This window comes from Haliotis cracherodii, unplaced genomic scaffold (assembly GCF_022045235.1).
Source record: "Haliotis cracherodii isolate W230 unplaced genomic scaffold, xgHalCrac1.p SCAF_14, whole genome shotgun sequence".
Taxonomy (NCBI): Eukaryota; Metazoa; Mollusca; class Gastropoda; order Lepetellida; family Haliotidae; genus Haliotis; species Haliotis cracherodii.
Genome location: NW_027266269.1, coordinates 3307073 through 3332086, shown reverse-complemented (window position 1 = coordinate 3332086; position 25014 = coordinate 3307073). Strand labels below are relative to the sequence as shown.

General features: G+C 40.0%; 1 protein-coding gene across 1 annotated transcript; it reads right to left on the bottom strand.

Annotated features, from left to right (window-relative positions):
* Positions 1–3165: 3165 nt before the first annotated feature.
* On the bottom strand, positions 3166–21972 carry LOC139461334 (uncharacterized). The gene is made up of 6 exons (XM_071242952.1): positions 21966–21972; positions 20231–20518; positions 7797–7990; positions 4409–4500; positions 3907–4105; positions 3166–3291 (listed from the first exon to the last, which is right to left on the bottom strand). Exons 1-6 carry the CDS (start codon positions 21970–21972, stop codon positions 3166–3168), a joined length of 906 nt encoding a protein of 301 aa, XP_071099053.1.
* Between the last annotated feature and the right edge of the window lie 3042 nt (positions 21973–25014).

The window sequence follows — 25014 nt, the reverse complement described above, 5'->3', positions numbered from 1 at the left end:
AACTTAGTGTGATTATGTAAACTTGAGCATGCTTGTGTATGATCAGATGAGTGTGCGTCTACATGTATGTGTCCATGTGGACGAAAAGGAATACATGATGTACATCGTCTACATGGATATGCCTGGAATTACATTAAGATTAGATCTATAAGTGAATGTAGATTTATCAGGCAGGCCAATACCACCATTTAACTAAATATTGCTAAATGACATTATCCCGCTTCCTGGTGCAACAACTACCCACCACCTTGCAAAATATGCACGAGTAGACTACTAGTTTACTACTGATAATACTAACGCTGAAATATGTGACGAGTATTACCAGTGTTCATGACAATGTAATTCCTCACAACTAAGAATTATACTATTTGTGTTAATGTTTTAAACAATCGATTAATTCTCTTTTATGTCATTGATTCAATCTTGCTGAGTGGCAAACTGCCAAGCACGTAACACAGAAATTGCTGATGTTGGTTGTAGAGCTCTGTCGTGTACCTTAAACACTACTAGCTTGGACACACTCATAACAGTCAACTATCTGCAAATCCCCTACCTTGTCAGATCTCAAGACTGAATATAGGTCAAAATGTCTGCTCAAACAATGCAGCGCCGTTTACATCAAACCTAACCATGTAATAACTATATTGCAATATCATTTGCATTTTAAGACATCAACACATTGCACTGCCACATCCTAAATTTGAAGCTGTTATCATCTGATTTGTGAGTCACCAAGTTTCGTCTTTCCAACTTGATGACTCACAGCTACGTGCAAGATAGCATGCATGCTATGTGTGTGTATGTGACGGAGCAGTTGAAACTGATACCACTGATCATAACTAAGAATCAGTCATATTTGTTACACCTTGGTTTAGGTTATGTATTTTGGTGTATCAATATACAGAGTGTTGAGTGTAGAGAACACTCTTAGAATCCACACATTTCACCACAGCAGACCTATACTTCTAATCCAATTCATAATAAACCAAATGCAAATGCTTCCATATCATTTGATTGGCTAACCAAGCATATATTTTTTTATTTATTACTGCATAAACCGAAAAGAATAGCACACGCCCACTACCGGGCTACTGCCTGATTGGCTGATAGAAGAGTAGGCGGAGCTTAGATGTAATAGTTAACGATCTAACTGATATAGTATCCTTGTCTACAGCTTTGTGTGGTAATGACTAAATAACCAGTCTCTGTGAACTATGAAGTTCGTGACGTAACACCCGGTGTTCACATTGAGTTTTCACACTTTGCGCGCCGGTTTTCGTTGACGATTTCACCTCCACAACAGGAAACAAATACTGCAAACAAATTCATATCATGTTCAAATCCTTTACACGACATTGAGTTTCTGTTGATTCTGACGACTGTATGATAAATAAATAAATAAGTACGGTAGCATATACAAAACAAACGTGGATAGTCTGTGCAGATTATTTTTATATTTTGTGATAACTTTTGCACTATCAAAAAAAATGGTAACACATACCTTTGGGAGGGATTGAGGCTAAGTGTACAACATTGATTGAGGCTAAGTGTACAACTTTGTTTGAGGCTGAGTGTACATCATTGATTGAGGTTAAGTGTACACCATTGATGGAGGCTACGTGTAAAGCATTGATTAAGGCTGAGTGTACACAATTGATTGTGAGGCTAGATGTACAACACTGAGGTTAAGCGTCAAACATTGATTGAGGCTAATTGTACAACATTGATTTAGGCTACGTGTACAACATTGATTAAGGCTATGTGTACACAATTGTCTGTGAGGCTAGGTGTACAACATTGATTGGGGCTAAGTGTACAACATTGATTGGGGCGAATTGTACAACATTTTAACATAAACATTTGGAAAATACACCATTTTCCATGTGCAGTCAGGGGTATCAAATCACAATAAAGCCCTCTGATTTAAACAGCCGCGGAACATATTTGTTTTTAGAAAAGTACTTCTTTTAGTAATTGTCAGAAGGCATGATTAATAGAATACAATTATACGTTATAAAATGCAAAGTTGGTGCTACTACAATATTCAAAGGATGTGTGGCAATAAACACGACAGAGAGGTATGTATTTCAAGTTTTGTGAACAGAGAGTTTGCGATTTGTTGCTTTACGATATACGCCTGTGAAGTCATATGGTTTGAGTCACGTCATGTACCCACCTCATGTTAGCTTACGAAGTTGCCGTGCTACTTACTTTCAGTGCCCGTCATAATGTCACGTGAAGTATTACTGTGTAAACCAACTGCTTCAGCACATACAGCGCCATGTTTCGTTAAAGGCTGTTGTCAGTGATTCTGTAATTTCTGATCGAGAACCTGCTCAAAACACTGGACTCAACCCATGCCTCTTCACTCAATGTATTCACTAACATCAAAAGAGATAAAAAATATTGATTCAATGTAGAGCTAGGTCCGCTTCCAATTTCAATTTAGCTCTGTCGAATCTACAGGTGACCTATGCTTGTATGTTTATCTTCTAACTATTGATTGGGATTAAAGACACAGAAACAGGGGTTAGGGTAGTGATACAATAAAAATGATTGGGCTTATGGTACAACATGATATTGGACAGCTAGCACTGATTAAGAATAATGATCAAGCAATATTAAATGAGGCAAAATGTTCTGTGAGCGACTATATTCGTTAAGTGCCTTGTATCACTCAAGCTGAGGTTTTGTAAACTGAATGAAGCGGCTGGAAAATCCCCACCAAGTGTCACGTACTACAACATCACCCCACAGTGCTCCAGTGTGGTGTTAATAGATTTGTAAATAATAACACACTGATTGGGATATATACAGTGCTGATTGTGCATTATTGTACAGCAACACTTGGTTAGACAAAAAAGCAACGGAATTTTAAGGTAGTGTCCGAAATATTTTTAAGATATCTCATTTGACCCAGATTTCATTTCATGTTGTGTCCGCCCGGATACTTGTACAAAACAATTCCACCAAACAGTGGATTTTCCTGACGAACTGATCATTACAAAATGACATCGTCCGTGATTATATCAGTTTGTGGTGTACGTTAACACAGCTCAACATAAACGTGTCACATTACGAAGACCAACATTATAACTACACACACTGAAGTGGTGTATCTTGATAGACGTGCAGTTAATGCACGGCCCCTCAGCTGAGTTGAAATCAGCACAACACATATCCAATGTGGAAACTGTGCAGTGCGGTGAAACCCCCAACAGTTACACGTCGAACACCAGTGAGAGGGAGGCGCATCTGGTTGGTCATCAACAGAGTCCCGTCAACATAGGTCTGGAAAGAGGAAAAAGTTGACATGGCTGGATCATAATGTCAACCATTTAATAAATCATGACACATGTGCAGTGTCTGGTTTGAAAGAGATGAAGCAGTTTTGTAATTTTCGTCATATAAGTCAAGTGTATACTTGTAGTAACAGTGTGAGCATGTAAAAGATAAATTGTTCTTTTGAAACACAAAAGGAACCCTTTTGTGGTGTCGGGTGGAAGCAGTTGGTAAGGAAAGCCATATAACAACTGACAATCAACACACCATTAAGACAGTTGGTAAGGAAAGCCATGTAGAAATTGACAATCAACTCACCATTAAGACAGTTGGTAAGGAAAACCATGTAGTAATTGACAATCAACACACCATTAAGACAGTTGGTAAGGAAAGCCATAAAGTAATTGACAATCAACACACATTTAATACAGTTGGTAAGGAAAGCCATATAGTAATTGACAATCAACTCACCATGTAGTCACTTGGTAAGAAAAGCCATATAGTAATTGACAATCAACTCACCATGTAGGCAGTTGGTAAGGAAAGCCATATAGTAATTGACAATCAACTCACCATGTAGGCAGTTGGTAAGGAGAGCCATAAAGTTATTGATAATCAACTCACCATGAAGTCAGACTCACTGATGTGGACTTCAATGATGTAGTTGCTAATGCTGTTGACTGAAACACCATAAACTACTTTCTGTCTACCATAGGTTCTTCCCTTTTTTGTGTTGAAGACAGCTCGAGCTACGGTATAACGCCATCTCAGAGACAAATGGTACACTTGATTCATGCCTGAATCTACAAACCAGACGTGATTGCTGCAAAGATCAAGATACATACGTAGATAGAATGCAGATACACTGCTAATTAACAATCAGGTTTCTGTGATAGCTATGCAACTTTGTGGAATTGTAAGCATGTTCAAAAGTGTACGGGAAGCGTTTGATTATTCTTAAGATAGTAAGGTTGCTCTAATTTGGTGGAGGCGTGATGATCATTTTGTTTGTTATGTGACGTAGTGCTACCTATTTCTGCTTTAATTCGTGTATGTGTGTATATTAACTAACACATCTGCTGTGGGTATGTAAAAAATAAATACGTCAATGTGTTTTTTTGTTTACAACACAGCCTTGTTTCCCGACACTTCCAATCTCAGCTTCATCCCGGCAGCAAGGTCAAAGGTCAGTTCTTCTGTATAGTACTTGGATGGAACCTGTTATGAAGTATGGATGTCACGTGGTTTATCAAAAATTGAGTCATGGCCAGACATTACAGTGATCGACTTCATGATCATCGATCAACAGAATTGGGATATGGCGTCTACCTCCGACATGATACAGCAAGACACATCGATCAACAGAATTGGGATATGGCGTCTACCTCCGACATGATACAGGTAGATACATCGATCAATAGAATTGGGATATGGCGTCTACCTCCGACACGATACAGCTAGATACATCAATCAACAGAATTGGGATATGGCGTCTACCTCCGACACGATACAGCTAGATACATTGATCAACAGAATTGGGATATGGTGTCTACCTCCGACATGACACAGGTAGATACATCGATCAACAGAATTGGGATATGGTGTCTACCTCCAACTTGATACAGCTAGATACATCAATCAAAAGAATTGGGATATGTTTCTTGTTCTCAACCAGGGAGCCGCGAACACCCGATCTGGTATGTACTCTGACTTCAGGCACGGGTTGTTGGACCTACTGTCTTGCCTGGAATCGCCACGGGCATCAATCATATCTACTTAAATATGAGATAATTATTTGTTTGTGAAAATGGCTCTCAATTCGAAAAAACATCGACATGATACAGCTAGACATATCACAAACTCCGTCATGATATAGCTAGACATATCACAAACACCGACATGATACAGCTAGACATATCACAAACTCCATCATGATACAGCCAGACATATAACAAACTCCGTCATGATAAAGCTAGACATATCACAAACTCCGTCATGATAAAGCTAGACATATCACAAACTCCGTCATGATAAAGCTAGACATATCACACACTCCGACATGATACAGCTAGATATATCAGAAACTGCGACATGATACAGCTACACAATTCACAAACTCCAACATCATTCAGACATACATATCACAAACTCCGACATGATACAGATGGACATTTCACAAAATGTGACATGATACAGCTAGACATATCACACTGTCTGACATGATACAGCTAGACATATCACAAACTCCGACATGATACAGCTAGACATAACACAATCTACGATATGATACAGTTGGACATATCACAAACTCCGATATGGTACAGCTAGACATATCACAAACTCCGTCATGATACAGCTAGATATATCACAAACTCCGACATGATATAGCTAGACATATCACAAACTCCAACATGATACAGCGAGACATATCACAAACTCTGACATGATATAGCTAGACATATCACAAACTCCGTCATGATACAGCTAGATATATCACGAACTCCGACATGATACAGCTGGACATATCACAAACTCCAACATGATACAGCCTGACATATCACAAACTCTGACATGATACAGCTAGACATATCACAAACTCCGACATGATATAGCTAGATATATCACAAACTCCTACATGATATAGCTAGACATGTCTCAAACTCCAACATGATATAGCTGGACATATCACAAACTCCAACATGATACAGCTAGATATATCATAAACTCAGACATGACACAGCTAGACATATCACAAACTCAGACATGATACAGCTTGATATATCACTAACTCCGAAATGATATAGCTAGACATATCACAAACTCCGACATGATATAGCTAGACATGTCAAAAACTCCGGCATGATACAGATGGATATTACACAAACTCAGACATGATACAGCTAGACATATCACAAACTCCGACATGATACAGCTAGACATATCACTAATTCCGTCAAGACACAGCTAGACATATCATAAACTCAGACATGATACAGCTAGACATATCACAAACTCCAACATGATACAGCTAGATATATCACAAACTCAGACATGATACAGCTAGACATATCACAAACTCCAACATGATACAGCTTGTCATATCACAAACTCTGACATGATACAGCTAGACATATCACTAACTCCCTCATGATACAGCTGGATATATCACAAACTCCTACATGATATAGCTAGACATATCACAAACTCCCACATGATATAGCTAGACATATTACAAACTCCGACATGATACAGATACATATAACACAAACTCCGACATGATATAGCTAGACATATCACAAACTCCAACATGATACAGCTAGACATATCACAAACTCCGACATGATACAGCTAGACATATCACTAATACTGTCATGATACAGCTAGATATATCACAAACTTGGACATGATATAGCTAGACATATTACAACTCCGACATGACACAGCTAGATATATCACAAGCTCAGACATGATATAGCTAGACATATCACAAGCTCCGACATGACACAGCTAGATATATCACAAGCTCAGACATGATATAGCTAGACATATCACAAGCTCCGACATGACACAGCTAGATATATCACAAGCTCAGACATGATATAGCTAGACATATCACAAGCTCCGACATGACACAGCTAGACATATCACAAACTCAGACATGAGACAGCTAGATATATCACAAACTCCGACATGATATTGTTAGACATATCACAAACTCCTACATGATATAGCTAGACATATCACAAACTCCAACATGATACAGCTAGACATATCTTTAATTCCTTCATGATACAGCTAGATATATCACAAACTCCGTCATGATATAGCTAGACATATTACAAGCTCCGACATGACACAGGTAGATATATCACAAACTCCGACATGACACACTTGACATGTCACAAACTCCGACATGATGCAGCTGGACATATCACAAACTCCGACATGATATAGCTAGACATATCACAAGCTCAGACATGGCACAGCTAGACATATAATAAACTCAGACATGACACAGCTAGATATATCACAAACTCCGACATGATATTGTTAGACATATCACAAACTCCTACATGATACAGCTAGACATATCAAAACCGATCTGATTTGCCTTCTTATATTGACGGAACGTGAAGATCCGGGGTAGAATAGGTCTTCAGCAACCCATGATTGCGATAAAAAGGCGACTATGCTTGTCGTAAAAGGCGGCTAATGGGATCGGGTGGTAAGGCTCGCTGACTTGGTTGAGGCATGTCATCGGTCCCAATTGCGTTGATGAATGCTCATGATGCCAATCACTGGATTGTCTGGTCCAGACTCGATTATTTACAGACAGCAGTCATATAGGTGGAATATTGCTGAGTGCGACGTAAAACAACAAACAAACAAACAAACACATCTTTTATAGACCACATTGATCGATTTGGGATCAAGGAATACATATTTAAATGGTGTTCAATTTTTGTTTATCATTGTCGACAATAAAGACAAACCAATCATCATTATGAACCCACCATGGACGTTCGTGGCGTGCCTATATAACACGACACACACTTGACCGGCACCACTTCCCATGATGCATCGGTATAACAGGAAGATGTGTTGTCGTCGGAGGCAATGAAGTTGGTGTTGCAGACATTTTGGGGGTCAGCATTGATGACGTCAACATCTACACGTGCATTTCCAAGTTTATAGTTGGCACAGGAAACTGGGGACGAAGTAGGAATTGATATATTCACATCACGAACGCACGCATCAGGATTTCCTGAACTTAGATTATGTGTGTGACGCAACAAATGAAATGGACAAATACATGCAAATACCGTAACACTACATTACTCATGCCTTCTGCAGTTAGTTCTAAGGTGAAAATGTCTTTTGACTACACTATCTTAAACACATATCTAATCTTATGACGTCATATGGAATGACGTCACACATAGTTTGAGAAAAAAAGCTCTGCTGTCACAGAATTACTTCTTGGACTACAAGCCAGGCAAAACGACCTCACTGACCTTACCAACATTGAAAAGAAAGGACTATATCCTTTGTGTACAATAGTAAAACAGCATGTATTTCTGAGCATCAAACTGAACATTGCACATATATCACAACAGCATCGTATTTGTGTCATATTGGTCGAGTGATGTGTATCGATACACCATGGTATTTATGTCATATTGATCATGGCATATGTATCGCTACAACACTGTATTTGTGTCATATTGATCATGTCATGTGTGTCGCCTCAGTGTCATATTGATGATGTCGTGTGTGTCGCCTCAGTATCATATTGATCATGTCATGTGTGTCGCCTCAGTATCATACTGATCATGTCATTTGTTTCGCATCAGTGTCATATTGATTATGTCATGTTTGTCGCCTCAGTAGCATATTGATTGTGTCATGTGTGTCACCTCAGTATCATATTCATTATGTGATGTGTGTCACCTCAGTATCATATTCATTATGTGATGTGTGTCACCTTTGTATCATATTGATCATGTCATGTGTGTCGCGTACGTATCATATTGATTATGTCATGTGTGTCACCTCAGTATCATATTCATTATGTGATGTGTGTCACCTCAGTATCATATTGATCATGGCATGTGTGTTGCCTAAGTATCATATTGATTATGTCATATGTCTTACCTCAGTATCATATTTAGTTTGTCATGTGTGTCGTTTCAGTATAATATTTATGTTGTCATGTGTGTTGCCTCAGGATCCTGTTGACCATGTCATGTGTGCCACGTCATGTTGACCATGTCATGTAATTTTATCGCGTCAGTGTCATATTGATCACGTCATGTGTGTTGCATCAGTATCATATTAATCATGTAATGTGTGTCGCCTCATTGTCATATTGATTATGTGAAGTGTGTCGCCTCAGTATCATATTGATCATGTCATTTGTGTCGCGTCAGTATCATATTCATTATGTGATGTGTGTCACCTTTGTATCATATTGATCATGTCATGTGTGTCGCCTCAGTATCATATTGATCATGTCATTTGTTTCGCATCAGTGTCATATTGATTATGTCATGTTTGTCGCCTCAGTAGCATATTGATTGTGTCATGTGTGTCACCTCAGTATCATATTCATTATGTGATGTGTGTCACCTCAGTATCATATTCATTATGTGATGTGTGTCACCTTTGTATCATATTGATCATGTCATGTGTGTCGCGTACGTATCATATTGATTATGTCATGTGTGTCACCTCAGTATCATATTCATTATGTGATGTGTGTCACCTCAGTATCATATTGATCATGGCATGTGTGTTGCCTAAGTATCATATTGATTATGTCATATGTCTTACCTCAGTATCATATTTAGTTTGTCATGTGTGTCGTTTCAGTATAATATTTATGTTGTCATGTGTGTTGCCTCAGTATCCTGTTGACCATGTCATGTGTGCCACGTCATGTTGACCTTGTCATGTAATTTTATCGCGTCAGTGTCATATTGATCACGTCATGTGTGTTGCATCAGTATCATATTAATCATGTAATGTGTGTCGCCTCATTGTCATATTGATTATGTGAAGTGTGTCGCCTCAGTATCATATTGATCATGTCATTTGTGTCGCGTCAGTATCATATTCATTATGTGATGTGTGTCACCTTTGTATCATATTGATCATGTCATGTGTGTCACCTCAGTATCATATTGATCATGTCATTTGTTTCGCATCAGTATCATATTCATTATGTGATGTGTGTCACCTTTGTATCATATTGATCATGTCATGTGTGTCGCCTCAGTATCATATTGATTATGTCATGTGTGTCACCTCAGTATCATATTCATTATGTGATGTGTGTCACCTCAGTATCATATTGATCATGGCATGTGTGTTGCCTAAGTATCATATTGATTATGTCATATGTCTTACCTCAGTATCATATTTAGTTTGTCATGTGTGTCGTTTCAGTATAATATTTATGTTGTCATGTGTGTTGCCTCAGTATCCTGTTGACCATGTCATGTGTGCCACGTCATGTTGACCATGTCATGTAATTTTATCGCGTCAGTGTCATATTGATCACGTCATGTGTGTCGCCTCAGTATCATATTAATCATGTAATGTGTGTCGCCTCATTGTCATATTGATTATGTGAAGTGTGTCGCCTCAGTATCATATTGATCGTGTCATTTGTGTCGCGTCAGTATCATATTGATCATGTCATGTGTGTCCCCTCAGTATCATATTGATCACGTCATGTGTGTCGCCTCATTATCATATTGATCATGTCATGTGTGTCGCCTCATTGTCATATTGATCACGTCATGTGTGCCGCCTCAGTGTCATATTGATTGTACCATGTGTGTGGCCTCAGTATCATATTGATCACGTCACGTGTGTGGCATCAGTATCATATTGATCATGTCATGTGTGTCGCCTCAGTATCATATTGATCATGTCATGTGTGTCGCCTCAGTATCATGTTGATCATGTCATGTGTGTCGCCTCAGTATCATATTGATTGTGTCATGTGTTTCGCCTCAGTGTCATATTGATCATGTCATGTATGTCGCCTCAGTGCCATGTTGATCATGTCATGTGTGTCGCCTCAGTGTCATATTGATTATGTCATGTCTGTCGCCTCAGTAGCATATTGATTGTGTCATGTGTGTCGCCTCAGTAGCATATTGATTGTGTCATGTGTGTCGCCTGAGTAGCATATTGACTGTGTCATGTGTGTCACCTCAGTAGCATATTGACTGTGTCATGTGTGTCGCCTCAGTAGCATATTGATTGTGTCATGTGTGTCGCCTCATTATCATATTGATCCTGTCATGTGTGTCGCCTCAGTCTCATAATGATTGTGTACTGTTTTCTGCCTCAGTGTCATATTGATCAGGTCAAGTGTGTCGCATGATTATCATATTAATCACGTCATTTGTGTCGCCCCAGCATCATATTGATCATGTCATGTGTGTCGCCTTAGTGTCATATTGAACATGTCATGTGTGTCGCCTCAGTGTCATATTGATTATGTCATGTCTGTGGCCTCAGTCTCATAATTATTGTGTACTGTTTTCTGCCTCAGTGTCATATTGATCAGGTCAAGTGTGTCGCCTGATTATCATATTAATCACGTCATTTGTGTCGCCCCAGCATCATATTGATCATGTCATGTGTGTCGCCTTAGTGTCATATTGAACATGTCATGTGTGTCGCCTCAGTCTCATATTGATGGTGTCATGTCTGTCGCCTCAATGTCATATTAATCCTGTCATGTGCGTCGCCTCAGTATCATATTGATCACGTCATGTGTGTCGCCTCAGTGTCATATTGATGATATCATGTGTGTCGCCTCAGTGTCATATTGATGATATCATGTGTGTCGCCTCATTATCATATAGATCACGTCATGTGTGCCGCCTCAGTGTCATATTGACCATATCTAGTGTGTCGCCTTAGTATCATATTGCTTGTGTCATGTGTGTCGCCTCAGTGTCATGTTGATCACGTCATGTGTGTCGCCTCAGTGGTATATTGATCATGTCATGTGTGTCACCTCAGTATCATATTGAATATGTCATGTGTGTCGCCTCAATGTCATATTGATTATGTCATGTGTGTAACCTCAGTGTCATATTGATTGTGTCATGTGTGCCGCCTCAGTGTCATATTGATCATATCAAGTGTGTCGCCTCAGTATCATATTGATCATGTCATTTGTGCCGCCTGATTACCATATTGATCATGTCATTTGTGTCGCCTCATTATCATATTGATCATGTCAAGTGCGTCGCCTGAGTATCATATTGATCACGTCATCTGTGTTGCCTCGGTATCATATCGATTATATCAAGTGTGTTGCGTCAGTATCATATTGACCATGTCATGTGTGTCGCCTCAGTGTCATATTGATTATGTCATGTGTGTCGCATCGGTATCATATTGATTATATCAAGTGTGTTGCCTCAGTGGCATATTGATCATGTCATGTGTGTCGCCTCAGTGTCATATTGATTATGTCATTTGTGTCGCATCGGTATCATATTGACCATGTCAAGTGTGTCGCCTCAGTATCATATTGATCATGTTTTGTGTGTCGCCTCAGTGTCATATCGACCATGTCGTGTGTGTGGCCTCAGTGTCATATTGCTTATGTCACGTGTTACGCCTCAGTGTCATATTGATCATGTAATGTGTATCCTTCTCAATGTCATATTGATTGTGTCATGTGTGTGGCCTAAGTATCATATTGATTACGTCATGTGTGTCGCGTCAGTGTCATATTGATCATGTCATGTGTGTCGCCTCAGTATCATACTGATTGTGTCATGTGTGTCGCCTCAGTATCATATTGATCATGTCATTTGTGTCGCGTCAGTATCATATTGATCATGTCATGTGTGTCCCCTCAGTATCATATTGATTACGTCATGTGTGTCGCGTCAGTGTCATATTGATCATGCCATGTGTGTCGCCTCAGTATCATACTGATTGTGTCATGTGTGTCGCCTCAGTATCATATTGATGACGTCATTTGTGTCGCCTCAGTATCATACTGATGACACCATCTGTGTCGCCTCAGTGTCATATTGATCATGTAATGTGTGTCGCGTCAGTGTCGTATTGATCATGTCATGCGTGTCGCGTCACTGTCACGTTGATCACGTCATGTGTGTCGCCTCAAAGTCATATTGATCACGTCATGTGTGTCGCCTCAATGTCATATTGATTATGTAAAGTGTTTCGACTCAGTATCAAATTGATCATGTCATTTGTGTCTCGTCAGTGTCATATTGATCATGTCATGTGTGTCGCCTCAGCATCATATTGATCATGTCATGTGTGTCGCGTCAGTATCATATTGATCACGTCATGTGTGTCGCCTCAGTATCATATTGAGTACGGTATCTGTGTAACCTCAGTGTCATATTGATCATGTCATGCATGTCGCCTAAGTATCATTTTGATTGTGTCATGTGTGTCGCGTCAGTTTCATATTGATCATGTCATGTGTGTCGCCTCAGTATCATACTGATTGTGTCATGTGTGTCGACTCAGTATCATATTGATGACGTCATTTGTGTCGCCTCAGTATCATACTGATGACACCATCTGTGTCGCCTCAGTGTCATATTGATCATGTAATGTGTGTCACGTCAGTGTCATATTGATCATGTCATGCGTGTCGCGTCAGTGTCACGTTGATCACGTCATCTGCGTCGCCTCAAAGTCATATTGATCACGTCATGTGTGTCGCCTCAATGTCATATTGATTATGTAAAGTGTTTCGACTCAGTATCAAATTGATCATGTCATTTGTGTCTCGTCAGTGTCATATTGATCATGTCATGTGTGTCGCCTCAGCATCATATTGATCATGTCATGGGTGTCGCGTCAGTATCATATTAATCACGTCATGTGTGTCGCCTCAGTATCATATTGAGTACGGTATCTGTGTAACCTCAGTGTCATATTGATCATGTCATGTATGTCGCCTAAGTGTCATAATGATTGTGTCCTGTTTTCTGCCTCAGTGTCATATTGATCATGTCTAGTGTGTCGCCTCATTATCATATTGATCATGTCAAGTGTGTCGCCTCATTATCATATTGATCATGTCATTTGTGTCGCCACAGTATCATATTGATCATGTCATGTGTGTCGCCTCAGTGTCATATTGATGATATCATGTTTGTAGCCTCAGTGTCATATTGATCATGCCATGTGCGTCGCCTCAGTATCATATTGATCGTGTCAAGTGTGTCGCGTCAGTGTCATATTGATCACGACATGTGTGTTGCATCAGTATCATATTGATTGTGTCATGTGTGTCGCCTTAGTGTCATAATGATCACGTCATGTGTGGCGGCTCAGTATCATATTGATTACGTTAAGTGTGTAACCTCAGTGTCATATTGATCACGTAATGTGTGTCGCCTCAGTGTCATATTGATCATGCCATGTGCTTTGCCTCAGTATCGTAATGATTACGTCAAGCGTGTCGCCTCAGTATCATATTGATTACGTCAAGTGTGTCGCCTCAGTATCATATTGATTACGTCAAGTGTGTCGCCTCAGTATCATACTGATTGTGTCTTGTGTGTCGCCTCAGTATCATATTGATGACGTCATTTGTGTCGCCTCAGTATCATACTGATGACACCATCTGTGTCGCCTCAGTGTCATATTGATGATGTAATGTGTGTCGCGTCAGTGTCATATTGATCACGTCATGCGTGTCGCGTCAGTGTCACGTTGATCACGTCATGTGTGTCGCCTCAAAGTCATATTGATCACGTCATGTGTGTCGCCTCAATGTCATATTGATTATGTAAAGTGTTTCGCCTCAGTATCAAATTGATCATGTCATTTGTGTCTCGTCAGTGTCATATTGATCATGTCATGTGTGTCGCCTCAGCATCATATTGATCATGTCATGTGTGTCGCGTCAGTATCATATTGAGTACGTTATCTGTGTAACCTCAGTGTCATATTGATCATGTCATGTATGTCGCCTAAGTGTCATAATGATTGTGTCCTGTTTTCTGCCTCAGTGTCATATTGATCATGTCAAGTGTGTCGCCTCATTATCATATTGATCATGTCATTTGTGTCGCCACAGTATCATATTGATCATGTCATGTGTGTCGCCTCAGTGTCATATTGATGATATCATGTTTGTAGCCTCAGTGTCATATTGATCACGCCATGTGCGTCGCCTCAGTATCATATTGATCGTGTCATGTGTGTCGCGTCAGTGTCATATTGATCACGACATGTGTGTCGCATCAGTATCATATTGATTGTGTGATGTGTGTCGCCTCAGTGTCATAATGATCACGTCATGTGTGGCGGCTCAGTATCATATTGATTACGTTATGTGTGTAACCGCAGTGTCATATTGATCATGTAATGTGTGTCGCCTCAGTGTCATATTGATGATGTCATGTGTGTCGCCTCAGTGTCATATTGATCATGCCATGTGCTTTGCCTCAGTATCGTAATGATTACGTCAAGCGTGTCGCCTCATTATCATATTGATTACGTCAAGTGTGTCGCCTCAGTATCATATTGATCACGTCATGTGTGTCGCCTCAATGTCATATTGATCATGTCATGTGTGTCGCCTCAGTATCATATTGATTATTTCAAGTGTGTCGCCTCAGTATCATATTGATCATGTCATGTGTGTCGCCTCAGTATCACATTGATCATGTCAAGTGTCGCCTCAGTATCATATTGATCATGTCATGTGTGTCGACTCGGTATCATATCGATTATGCCATGTGTGTCGCCTCAGTAGCATATTGATCATGTCATGTGTGTCGCCTCAGTATCATATTGATTGTGTCATGTGTGTCGCCTCAATGTCATATTGACCATGTCATGTGTGTCGCCTCAGCGTCATATTGATCACGTCAAGTGTGTCGCCTCAGTATCATATTGATTGTGGCATGTGTGTCGCCTCAGTATCATATTGATCACGTCATTTGTGTCGCCTCAGTGTCATATTGATTGTGTCATGTGTGTCGCCTCAGTAGCATATAGATTGTGTCATGTGTGTCGCCTCAGTACTATATTGATCACGTCATGTGTGTCGCCTCAGTATCATATTGATCATGTCGTGTGTCCCCGTGGGGACCCGGGGAAGATAAACAAGAACGTGTCCTCAGCCCCCCATTGCTGGTCGTAAAAGGCGACCGAATTGGGCAGCCTGTTTGCCGTGGGCTGAGACCCTGTGTCGGCAGAGGAAGGTATTCTTGTGGTTGAGGGCGACGGAGCCGGCAATAGTGCTCCTTAGTCCAACACACCACTTCGACCCTAACTTTGCCTAGACGGGCGGTAGATTGGGCCCGGCTCTATCAATCGGCTGGTCATGTCATGCCCTGTGAATACAATCTTTTGCACAATCTTTTGGTATTTATAAATAAATTAATTCTGAATGTTTTGAATATATGTACCCATCTATAAAATTTGCTTAGAGCCCTATGCCCAGAAGGTGGTGGCTCATTGGGCCAATCTGGTGTCTGTACATCTCCAATTAATTGTCATGGGCCGAACAAGCCTGACCCTTATTTTGGTAGATAGTTATAGCTTTTCGTGTCAAATTTGCTGGAGTATGACACCCCTTTATCCTCGGCCTTTGCAGCTTGGAAATCCGCTGCAGTATAAGACTGTCCTTGTTGACACTCCATGGTGGGTGAGGAAAAAGGGTGCTGAATCATTTTCCTTTCGACATGGCTTCCCAACACCCTGGTTCAAAAAGACGTCACATTGAATCTGATGAGACTACTATGCCCACTCGATCCGACTATTGGCCACCTTTCTTGGTTATAGAAGCTGAAGACAAAGAACCAATTAAATTGAACCCATTTGCAATCTCCAAAGGTATCATTGGTATCTGCGGAGAGGTTACAAATGTCACAAAGCTTCGTTCTGACTCTCACCTTGAGACCTCAATCTGTCAATCTTCTCAAAGTTAATGAGTTTGTCAATATCAAGGTTGTTGTCTCTGTGCACAAGACCCTGAACTCGTGTAAGGGCATTGTCCGTGACAGAGCTCGTTGCCTGTCCGGCATGTCCGAAGACGATATAGCCAAGGAACTTGAACAACAGTCGGTCACAGCTGTCAGACGGTTTACTTTCAAGAAGGATGGTGTGGTCCAACCAATCAACACCTACCTCTCCACTTTCGCCCGAACGTCTATCCCTCAATCTATCAAAGCTGGTTACTGTTACATCGGAGTGGAGGTGTATATCCCCAATCCAATCTGGTGCTACAACTGTCAAGCGTTTGGACATGGCATGCCTCCGCTGTTTGTTACCGCTGTGTTGACAAGCACGATGCCACTGACTGCAAAAAGGATGTGAAGTGTTTAAACTGCGGTGGGAACCATATGGCTTCTTCAAAATCCTGCCCTGTGTGGAAACGCGAGTCCCAAATCATGAGAATGAAGACCGAACAAAATGTCTCGTACCACGAAGCCAAGAAGAGGGTTGAAGGGCTCACTACAAGCACTTCCACCATCTCCTACTCTGCTGCTGTCTCTCGTCCTCCCGTCACTACTGCCTCTATCAACTGCCCGACTGATCTGACATGGGTCAAGTCTGTTCAGCCACTTCCTACTGCTTCAATCCAAAAAACAGCTGTGCCACCTTCGTCTGTAACACCCCCAACACCAAAAATCGTCAAAAATGTCGAGTTTAAGACTTCTAAAATAACACCTGAACCAGAACCAGTTAAACTTACAAACAGGGAAAAGAAATTATTGAAAAAGAAGCAGCCGAGAGAACAGCTGCAAATACCAAAGGCCACCTCTCCTTTAGAGGTCCCAGTAGAGGTCCTCTGGACATGGAGGTAACTCCATCTCCACATGATACCGATAGGAGTACTACAAAGTCTTCCTCACGTTCGCGTGACATTTCTCCTGTGGAAGCCCCACCATGAATCCACAAAACATTGTACAATGGAATTGCAGAGATCTTAGGAAGAATTTTAATGAAATACAACTTTTGATCCAAGATTTTAAACCGTCAGCTTTTTGTCTCAAAGAAACATATCTGAAACACACAGATCTATTTGATTTGATATCCGTCAGTACAGTTCTTACAACTCGTTTTCCCTTCCTGGTGATAGGGCTACAAGAGCTTCTTCTATTCTGGTGAAGCAGAGCATAATCCATAGCCCTGTTCCAACCAACACTACACTTCAAGCTGTTCCTGTCCGTGTTACTTTGAACATAGTGTTTACACTGAAGCCACGTCATGTGTGTCGCCTCAGTGTCATATTGATCATGTTGTGTGTGTTGCCTCAGTGTCATATTGATTGTGTCATGTGTGTCGCCTCAATGTCATATTCATTGTGTCATGTGTGTCGCCACATTATCATATTGATCATGTCGTGTGTGCCGCCTCAGTGTCATATTGATCACGTCATGTGTGTCGCCTCATTATCATATTGATCATGTCATTTGTGTCGCCTCATTATCATATTGATCATGTTATTTGTGTCGCCTCATTATCATATTGATTGTGTCATTGTGTCATGTGTGTCGCCACATTATCATATTGATCATGTCGTGTGTGCCGCCTCAGTGTCATATTGATCACGTCATGTGTGTCGCCTCATTATCATATTGATCATGTCATTTGTGTCGCCTCATTATCATATTGATCATGTCATGTTTGTCGCCTCAGTGGCATATTGATCATGTCGTGTGTGTCGCCTGAGTATCATATTGATCATGCCATGTGTGTCGCCTCAGTGTCATATTGATTGTGTCATATGTGTCGCCTCAGTGTGATATTGATTACGTCAAGTGTGTCGCCTCAGTATGATATTGATCACGTCATGTGTGTCGCCTCAGTATCATGTTGATTGTGTCAAGTGTGTCGCCTCAGTATCATATTGATTACGTCATGTGTGTCGCCTCAATGTCATATTGATCACGTCATGTGTGTCGTCTCAGTGTCATATTGATTACGTCAAGTGTGTCGCCTAAGTATCATATTGATTGTGTCATGTGTGTCGCCTCATTATCATATTGATCACGTCATGTGTGCCGCCTCAATGTCATATTGATTGTGTCATTTCTGTCGCCTCATTATCATATTGATCATGTCAATTGTGTCGACTGATTGTCAAATTGATCATGTCATTTGTGTCGCATCATTATCATATTGATTGTGTCCTGTGTCGCCTCAATGTCATATTGATTACGTCCAGTGTGTCGCCTCACTATCATATTGATAACGTCATGTGTGTCGCCTCAGTATCATATTGATTGTGTCATGTGTGTCGCATCAGTATCACATTGATCATGTCATGTGTTCTGCCTCAGTGTCATATTGATTGTGTCACTTGTGTCGCCTCATTATCATATTGATGATGTCATTTGTGTCGCCTCATTATCATATTATCATGTCATTTGTGTCGCCTCATTATCATATTGATTGTGTCATGTGTGTCCTCTCAGTCTCATATTGATTGTGTCATGTGTATCGCCTCAGTGGCATATTGATCATGTCGTGTGTGTCGCCTGAGTATCATATTGATCATGCCATGTGTGTCGCCTCAGTGTCATATTGATTGTGTCATATGTGTCGCCTCAGTGTGATATTGATTACGTCATGTGTGTCGCCTCAGTATCATATTGTTCACGTCATGTGTGTCGCCTCAGTGTCATATTGAATACGTCATGTGTGTCGCCTTAGTATCGATCCTGTGACTAGTGTCATGTGGTATTGATTATGTCTATTGTATCGCTCCAGTAACGTATTGAACATGTTATGCGTATCGTCTCAGTTTATTTTGCCATGCCGTGTGTATCGCCTCAGTATTTTATCAATAATATCATGTATACTAGTATCATACTGATCACGCTATGTGTATTGTATTTGTACCCTTTTGATAATGGCATATGTTTCCCCTCAGTATCATGTGGATTAGGTCAGCTAAAGCCTATACTGGGGAAATGACATGTACGAAACAGTCCTCTTTAAGATTGCTATTATTATACAAGTAAGGTTCATTCCTAGTTTGTGTTAAAGATAATGATTATCTTCAACACCACTTTCTAGATATTGCAGAAAATTATAGAAATTTTAAATATATTTTGTTTGAGATCTGCAGATGTGAATATGAAAGGCATGGTGCCGCATGATGTCTTTTTGTTGACACATGATATGACGTCCACCTTAGCCTAGGATAATATGTTCTGATAAAATTACACCATCTTAATATTAGGCTGACATTTACCATCAGAGTTGACACTCAATTGTCCTTTTACGTAATATGTCTTAAACTGACATGATAAAGTGCATGATATTTGATATAAACTTCTTGAATAACGGACTGAAGGATTGTAAGGCTGTTGAGAAATGCTTGCATCTTACATCAATTATTCACATGGGAGTTTAACCGTGTAGTTCGTTGTTCATTTTCTTATTATTCAAGGATATTCACCTCCATAGTACTGCCATCCAGTTCCAACTGTGCCGTCACTGCTCGAGCCAAAGGCTTCAGTGTACAATCTACACTTCCTAGTGAGCGGGTTGTACACGACCAGGTTACACCGCACCCGCCACTGACACTGAAAGAAACACTCAGCCCTCATGTCCACCTGGTTGATCTCCTCTATCAAGCTCCCGGCAAACACCAGATCATCCATCTCAGACCTTCTGTAGAAAATCCCAGTAGCACATCTGTCCGTAGTGTACAGTAACTGACTTAGAATGTATGGCAATGTGCATGCTAATAACAAAATGTCAGACATTTGAAACAAGATCATAGTGGTACGTGTGTAACATATCATTCTTTTCTGAGAAGGTATATTGTCAACCCAATGCTTTGTTTACCCAGACGTATGGTTTCCAAGTGAAATATCACATATTCTGGCCTGTCATTGGTGTTTCAGGAACGAGGTTACAGCGGGCTTCAGTTTTTCTAATATTCATGATGGGCGGAGCTTATATGACCACGTGACAGCTGCGTCGTACGCTCAGCTTGTCACCTGGTAGTGACAGCATTGTTTCCCATACAGTGAATATTAAGTGAGCATATTTTGACGGCTTCAAAAAGCAAACAATCACATGAATGAATCGCTATTAAATGAAGAAATTTTATTAGATAAGTATATTGTAATTTGTTACTGAAGATGGTATACTAGTATTTTTTAGGTAGGAATGTTATTGCAGGATAGTTTAATCTCTTTGTCACTTGGTCCTAGAAAACAGATACGGCGAACCTGTACTCATGCGTATTAAAGTAACTTTTAATCTATCCTTTCACATCGCGTTTGCGGAGGTAAGTTATGTTGAAGAAACACCTTTCAAAATGCTCAATCTCAAAGAAGACATATGGTTTTAATAGTTTTTCCCCTTGTTTACTATAGGCGTCCTAAAAAGTCCTTTTTTTGTTTTTTAACGCTGCACTCTACAATATTCCCGTTGTATGACGTCGATATGTCAATAATCGAGTATACACCAGACAACACAGCGATTAACATCCTGAGTAGTTATGTTCTATCGGAGTGAAGATTGGCAGTAAGAGGGATGGTTAAAGAGTTCTAAGCCATAAGAAAGTGTTTGCAAATGTATTTGGTTTCTTGAGGTCATTTGCATATTAGTGACAGACAGTTGAACGTGATGGACACTGAAATGGAAAAGAACGATTACCAAGCAGTCATCAAGTTTTTTGACTCTAGAGAAAAGTACTTCCCACGAAATGCATGACCGCATGTCACAAGTATATGGGGATAAGTACCCTAGCTATTCCACTGTCAAAAGTTGGGGAGGTATGTTTAGGGTTGGAAGAACAAGCCTTGATGATGACCGCTGGTCTGGACGCCCATCAACTTCCATCAAAAAAGACTCAGTCTGGGTGATAGATAAAACTCATACTCTCAGATAGACGTATTACCATTTTTGAACTTAAGAAAGACACGGGTCTAAGCCATGGACCCATTGAAACTATTATTCATGAACATTTACAGATGAATAAGCCATCTGCTTGTTGGGGACCAAAGTTTCTAAATTCTGATCTTAGGGGAAAAAAAATGACATTGCCAGAGTGAATGTAGAGCTAATTGAGGAGGATTTCATCAAATTCAAAAATACTATTTCATGACAATGCCTCTTCTCACACCTCTAGACTTGCAAAGGCTGCTGTGCGAAAATGTCGGTTTGAAGGCCTTCCTCACCCTCCATATTCACCAGACCTGGTACCAAGTGATTGTCACCTGTTTCCTAAACTGAAAGAACACCTTCGTGGAAAGAGGTAAAAACACTTTCACAATTGTCAGTTTTGCTTGTTAGGTTTCGAACCTTTTGTACCAACCCCCGAACGTATATGTAAAGATTGATTACGTGCGCAAAATCGACCACTTTCGATGTCAACGCTGCTGTTCAAATGGCATGTATGAATATTGAGGAAAAGGTGTCAACTAATATGAAAGAAGTAGCTAAATATCATAAATCTTAATGTAATATTTCTTAATCTGAAAGAACGAATGAATTATTGTATAGCATTGTTTCAAAACGCAGCAGTTGAATTACTTCAGACACAGTTTCATCTCTCAGGCTTACATATCTTCTGAGGATAATATGAGTGTTACAATTGCTTAGGATACATGCCAAAGTTCAGCGTTTAAGGTTTCACAATTACAAAGCCAAAGCGAATTAAAGATCATTTATGTACATGTTAAACATGTTGAGCAAACAGACATACCTAGCCTTCTTCAATGTGTCTCAACTTTGTGCCGGTGTGATCAATTGTCTGATGAAGTGAGGTGAAGCGAGAACGCCTGAGAAACTTGTTTGTTTTAGATCAGCCAAAGTGTAATTTGAGAGAATGTACGAGCATTTGAGTTCATGTTATGAAACCACAACTGTAACAGACATACGCGCTCGTACATAGTTTTTGTTAATGTGACTGGCGTGTGTTGTCATGCATCTCAACGTTGTACTTAGTGTGATCAATTGTCTGATCAGGATCAATTGTTGCGATAACGTCTGAGAAACTTTCGTCATACTTTAACACATATTTAATACATGTGTTGAAGGGTTGAAAAGTGCCAAACGTTATTATTCATGTTGCGAACAAAAGGTTCCTGGTAATGGATGTGTGAACGGATATAAGCATCAGAATTGAAGCCAGTTGAAGACATATTGACATCAACAAATTGTATACCCTTAACGATTCTTAACATTTCCAAACTACCATCTTCTTCAGTTCTGATATAATCTTTGAAGGAGTCCATTAAGTGAAACGTCGCAATGATTTTGTTTTATGTACAAAATGACTCAACTAAAATATGTGTTAAAACCATTCAACGATTCTGACTCTATCATTTGTTCACCTAAAGCGGGAGCATCTGGTACAAGTCAAACATTGCAGCATTGATGTGACTTGCGTCTAATTGGGAAATATCCTCCACATGTCTACCAGAACACTTTTAAAACCTTTACTAGTGTTCTAACACAGGTCAACCTTAGATAATTAGTGCGAACAATACGACCGTTACAAGATCGCGTGAATAATATGCCAACCAAATTCGAAACAATACGTTATACCTTGAATTGTATGTTATATGTTGTTACTTCGTTTTATATTCTCCACGTATGAGGATCATTGTTAAGCAGAACAGGATGAATGAAAGTGCTGCGTGGTTGTGTGGATGAAAGTGGGAAAAAAGGCAGACTCTCTGTTCATATAGTTAATTTTTGTCCCAAATCACCACAATTGTATAATCCGTGAGCGTTACAGAGGTGTGTAAGAAAAGATCTACTACTGCCGTTGAGGGAGGTCGTAAGGACGAACAATGTTGGGAAGGAATTTCAAGAAGAAACATATGTTTGGGAAAGGGTGTTTGAACTCTTGTATTTATGTTGGTATTTATCCTCTGCTTTAGTAAGTGTGACTTGTTTGTTATTTGACAGAGAAGCTATGTAAATCAAGCGACAAAACAGAATATCTGCATAAGGCAGACTCGATTGTACAATCCCGACTATATCATGAGTTTATGAATCACTCTTGTTATATTGATCACGTCATGTGTTTCGCCACAGCATCGTATTTGTGTTTTATTGAACATGTCACGTGTATCGCCACAGTATAGTATTTGTGTTATATTGACCATGTCAGGTGTTTCGCCACAGCATCGTAATTGTGTTATATTGAACATGTCAGGTGTTTCGCCACAGCATCGTATTTGTGTTATATTGATCATGTCAGGTGTTTCGCCACGGCATCGTATTTGTGTTATATTGAACATGTCATATGTTTCGCCACAGCATCGTATTTGTGTTATATTGAACATGTTATGTGTATCGCCACAGCATCGTATTAGTGTTACATTGAACATGTCAGGTGTTTCGCTACAGCATGTTATTCGACTTGTGTTATATTGGTGCTATATTAATCAAATCATGTCAATTGCTACAGCCTCGAATTTGTGTCATATTGATCAAGTCAAATGGGGGCGGACGGGTAGCCTGGTGGTTAAAGCATTTGCTTATCACGCCAAAGACCTTGGTTCGATTCCCGACATGGGTACATTGTGTGAAGCCCATTTCTGGTGTCCCCCGACGTGATATTGCTGGAATATTGCTAAAAGGAGCGTGAAAACCATACTCACTTACTCACTCAAGTCAAGTGTATCTCTACAACATCCTATGTATGTCAAATGCATTAAGACATATGTATCGCTTCAGCATCGTCTTTGTGTCATGTTGATCACGTCACGACTATTGCCACAGTATCGAATTTGTGTCATATTGATTATGTTGGGTGTACCGCCACACCATCTTATACTGATCATGACCGTGTAATGTTCTTCTGTCATGTTAATCAGGTGATGTTTATCGCTTCAGCATCGTATTTGTGTCATATTCATCAAATAATTTCCATTGGTGCTTCTATGTAATCATTTCTTCTCGTAAAATATCCACGCTTAAATTGTTGAAGAATCAATCTAAGACGCGTGTTTTCAAATGAGTCTTTGTGTACTTATTCCAATTAAAACCTTCCACAAGATTTCCTTACAGATTTCGTATGAATGATACATTAACATGTGTTTACTTTTTGTTATACATCCCTGGTCTGTGTCCACTAGTCAACAAAGCTTGTCTCTAAGGACCCATGCGTCTTTGTCATTGGGTGTACATATGTGATACCACGAGATTCACACCTGATCTGTGTCCACTAGGTCTACAAAGCTTGTCTCTAGGGACCCATGCGTCTTTGTCATT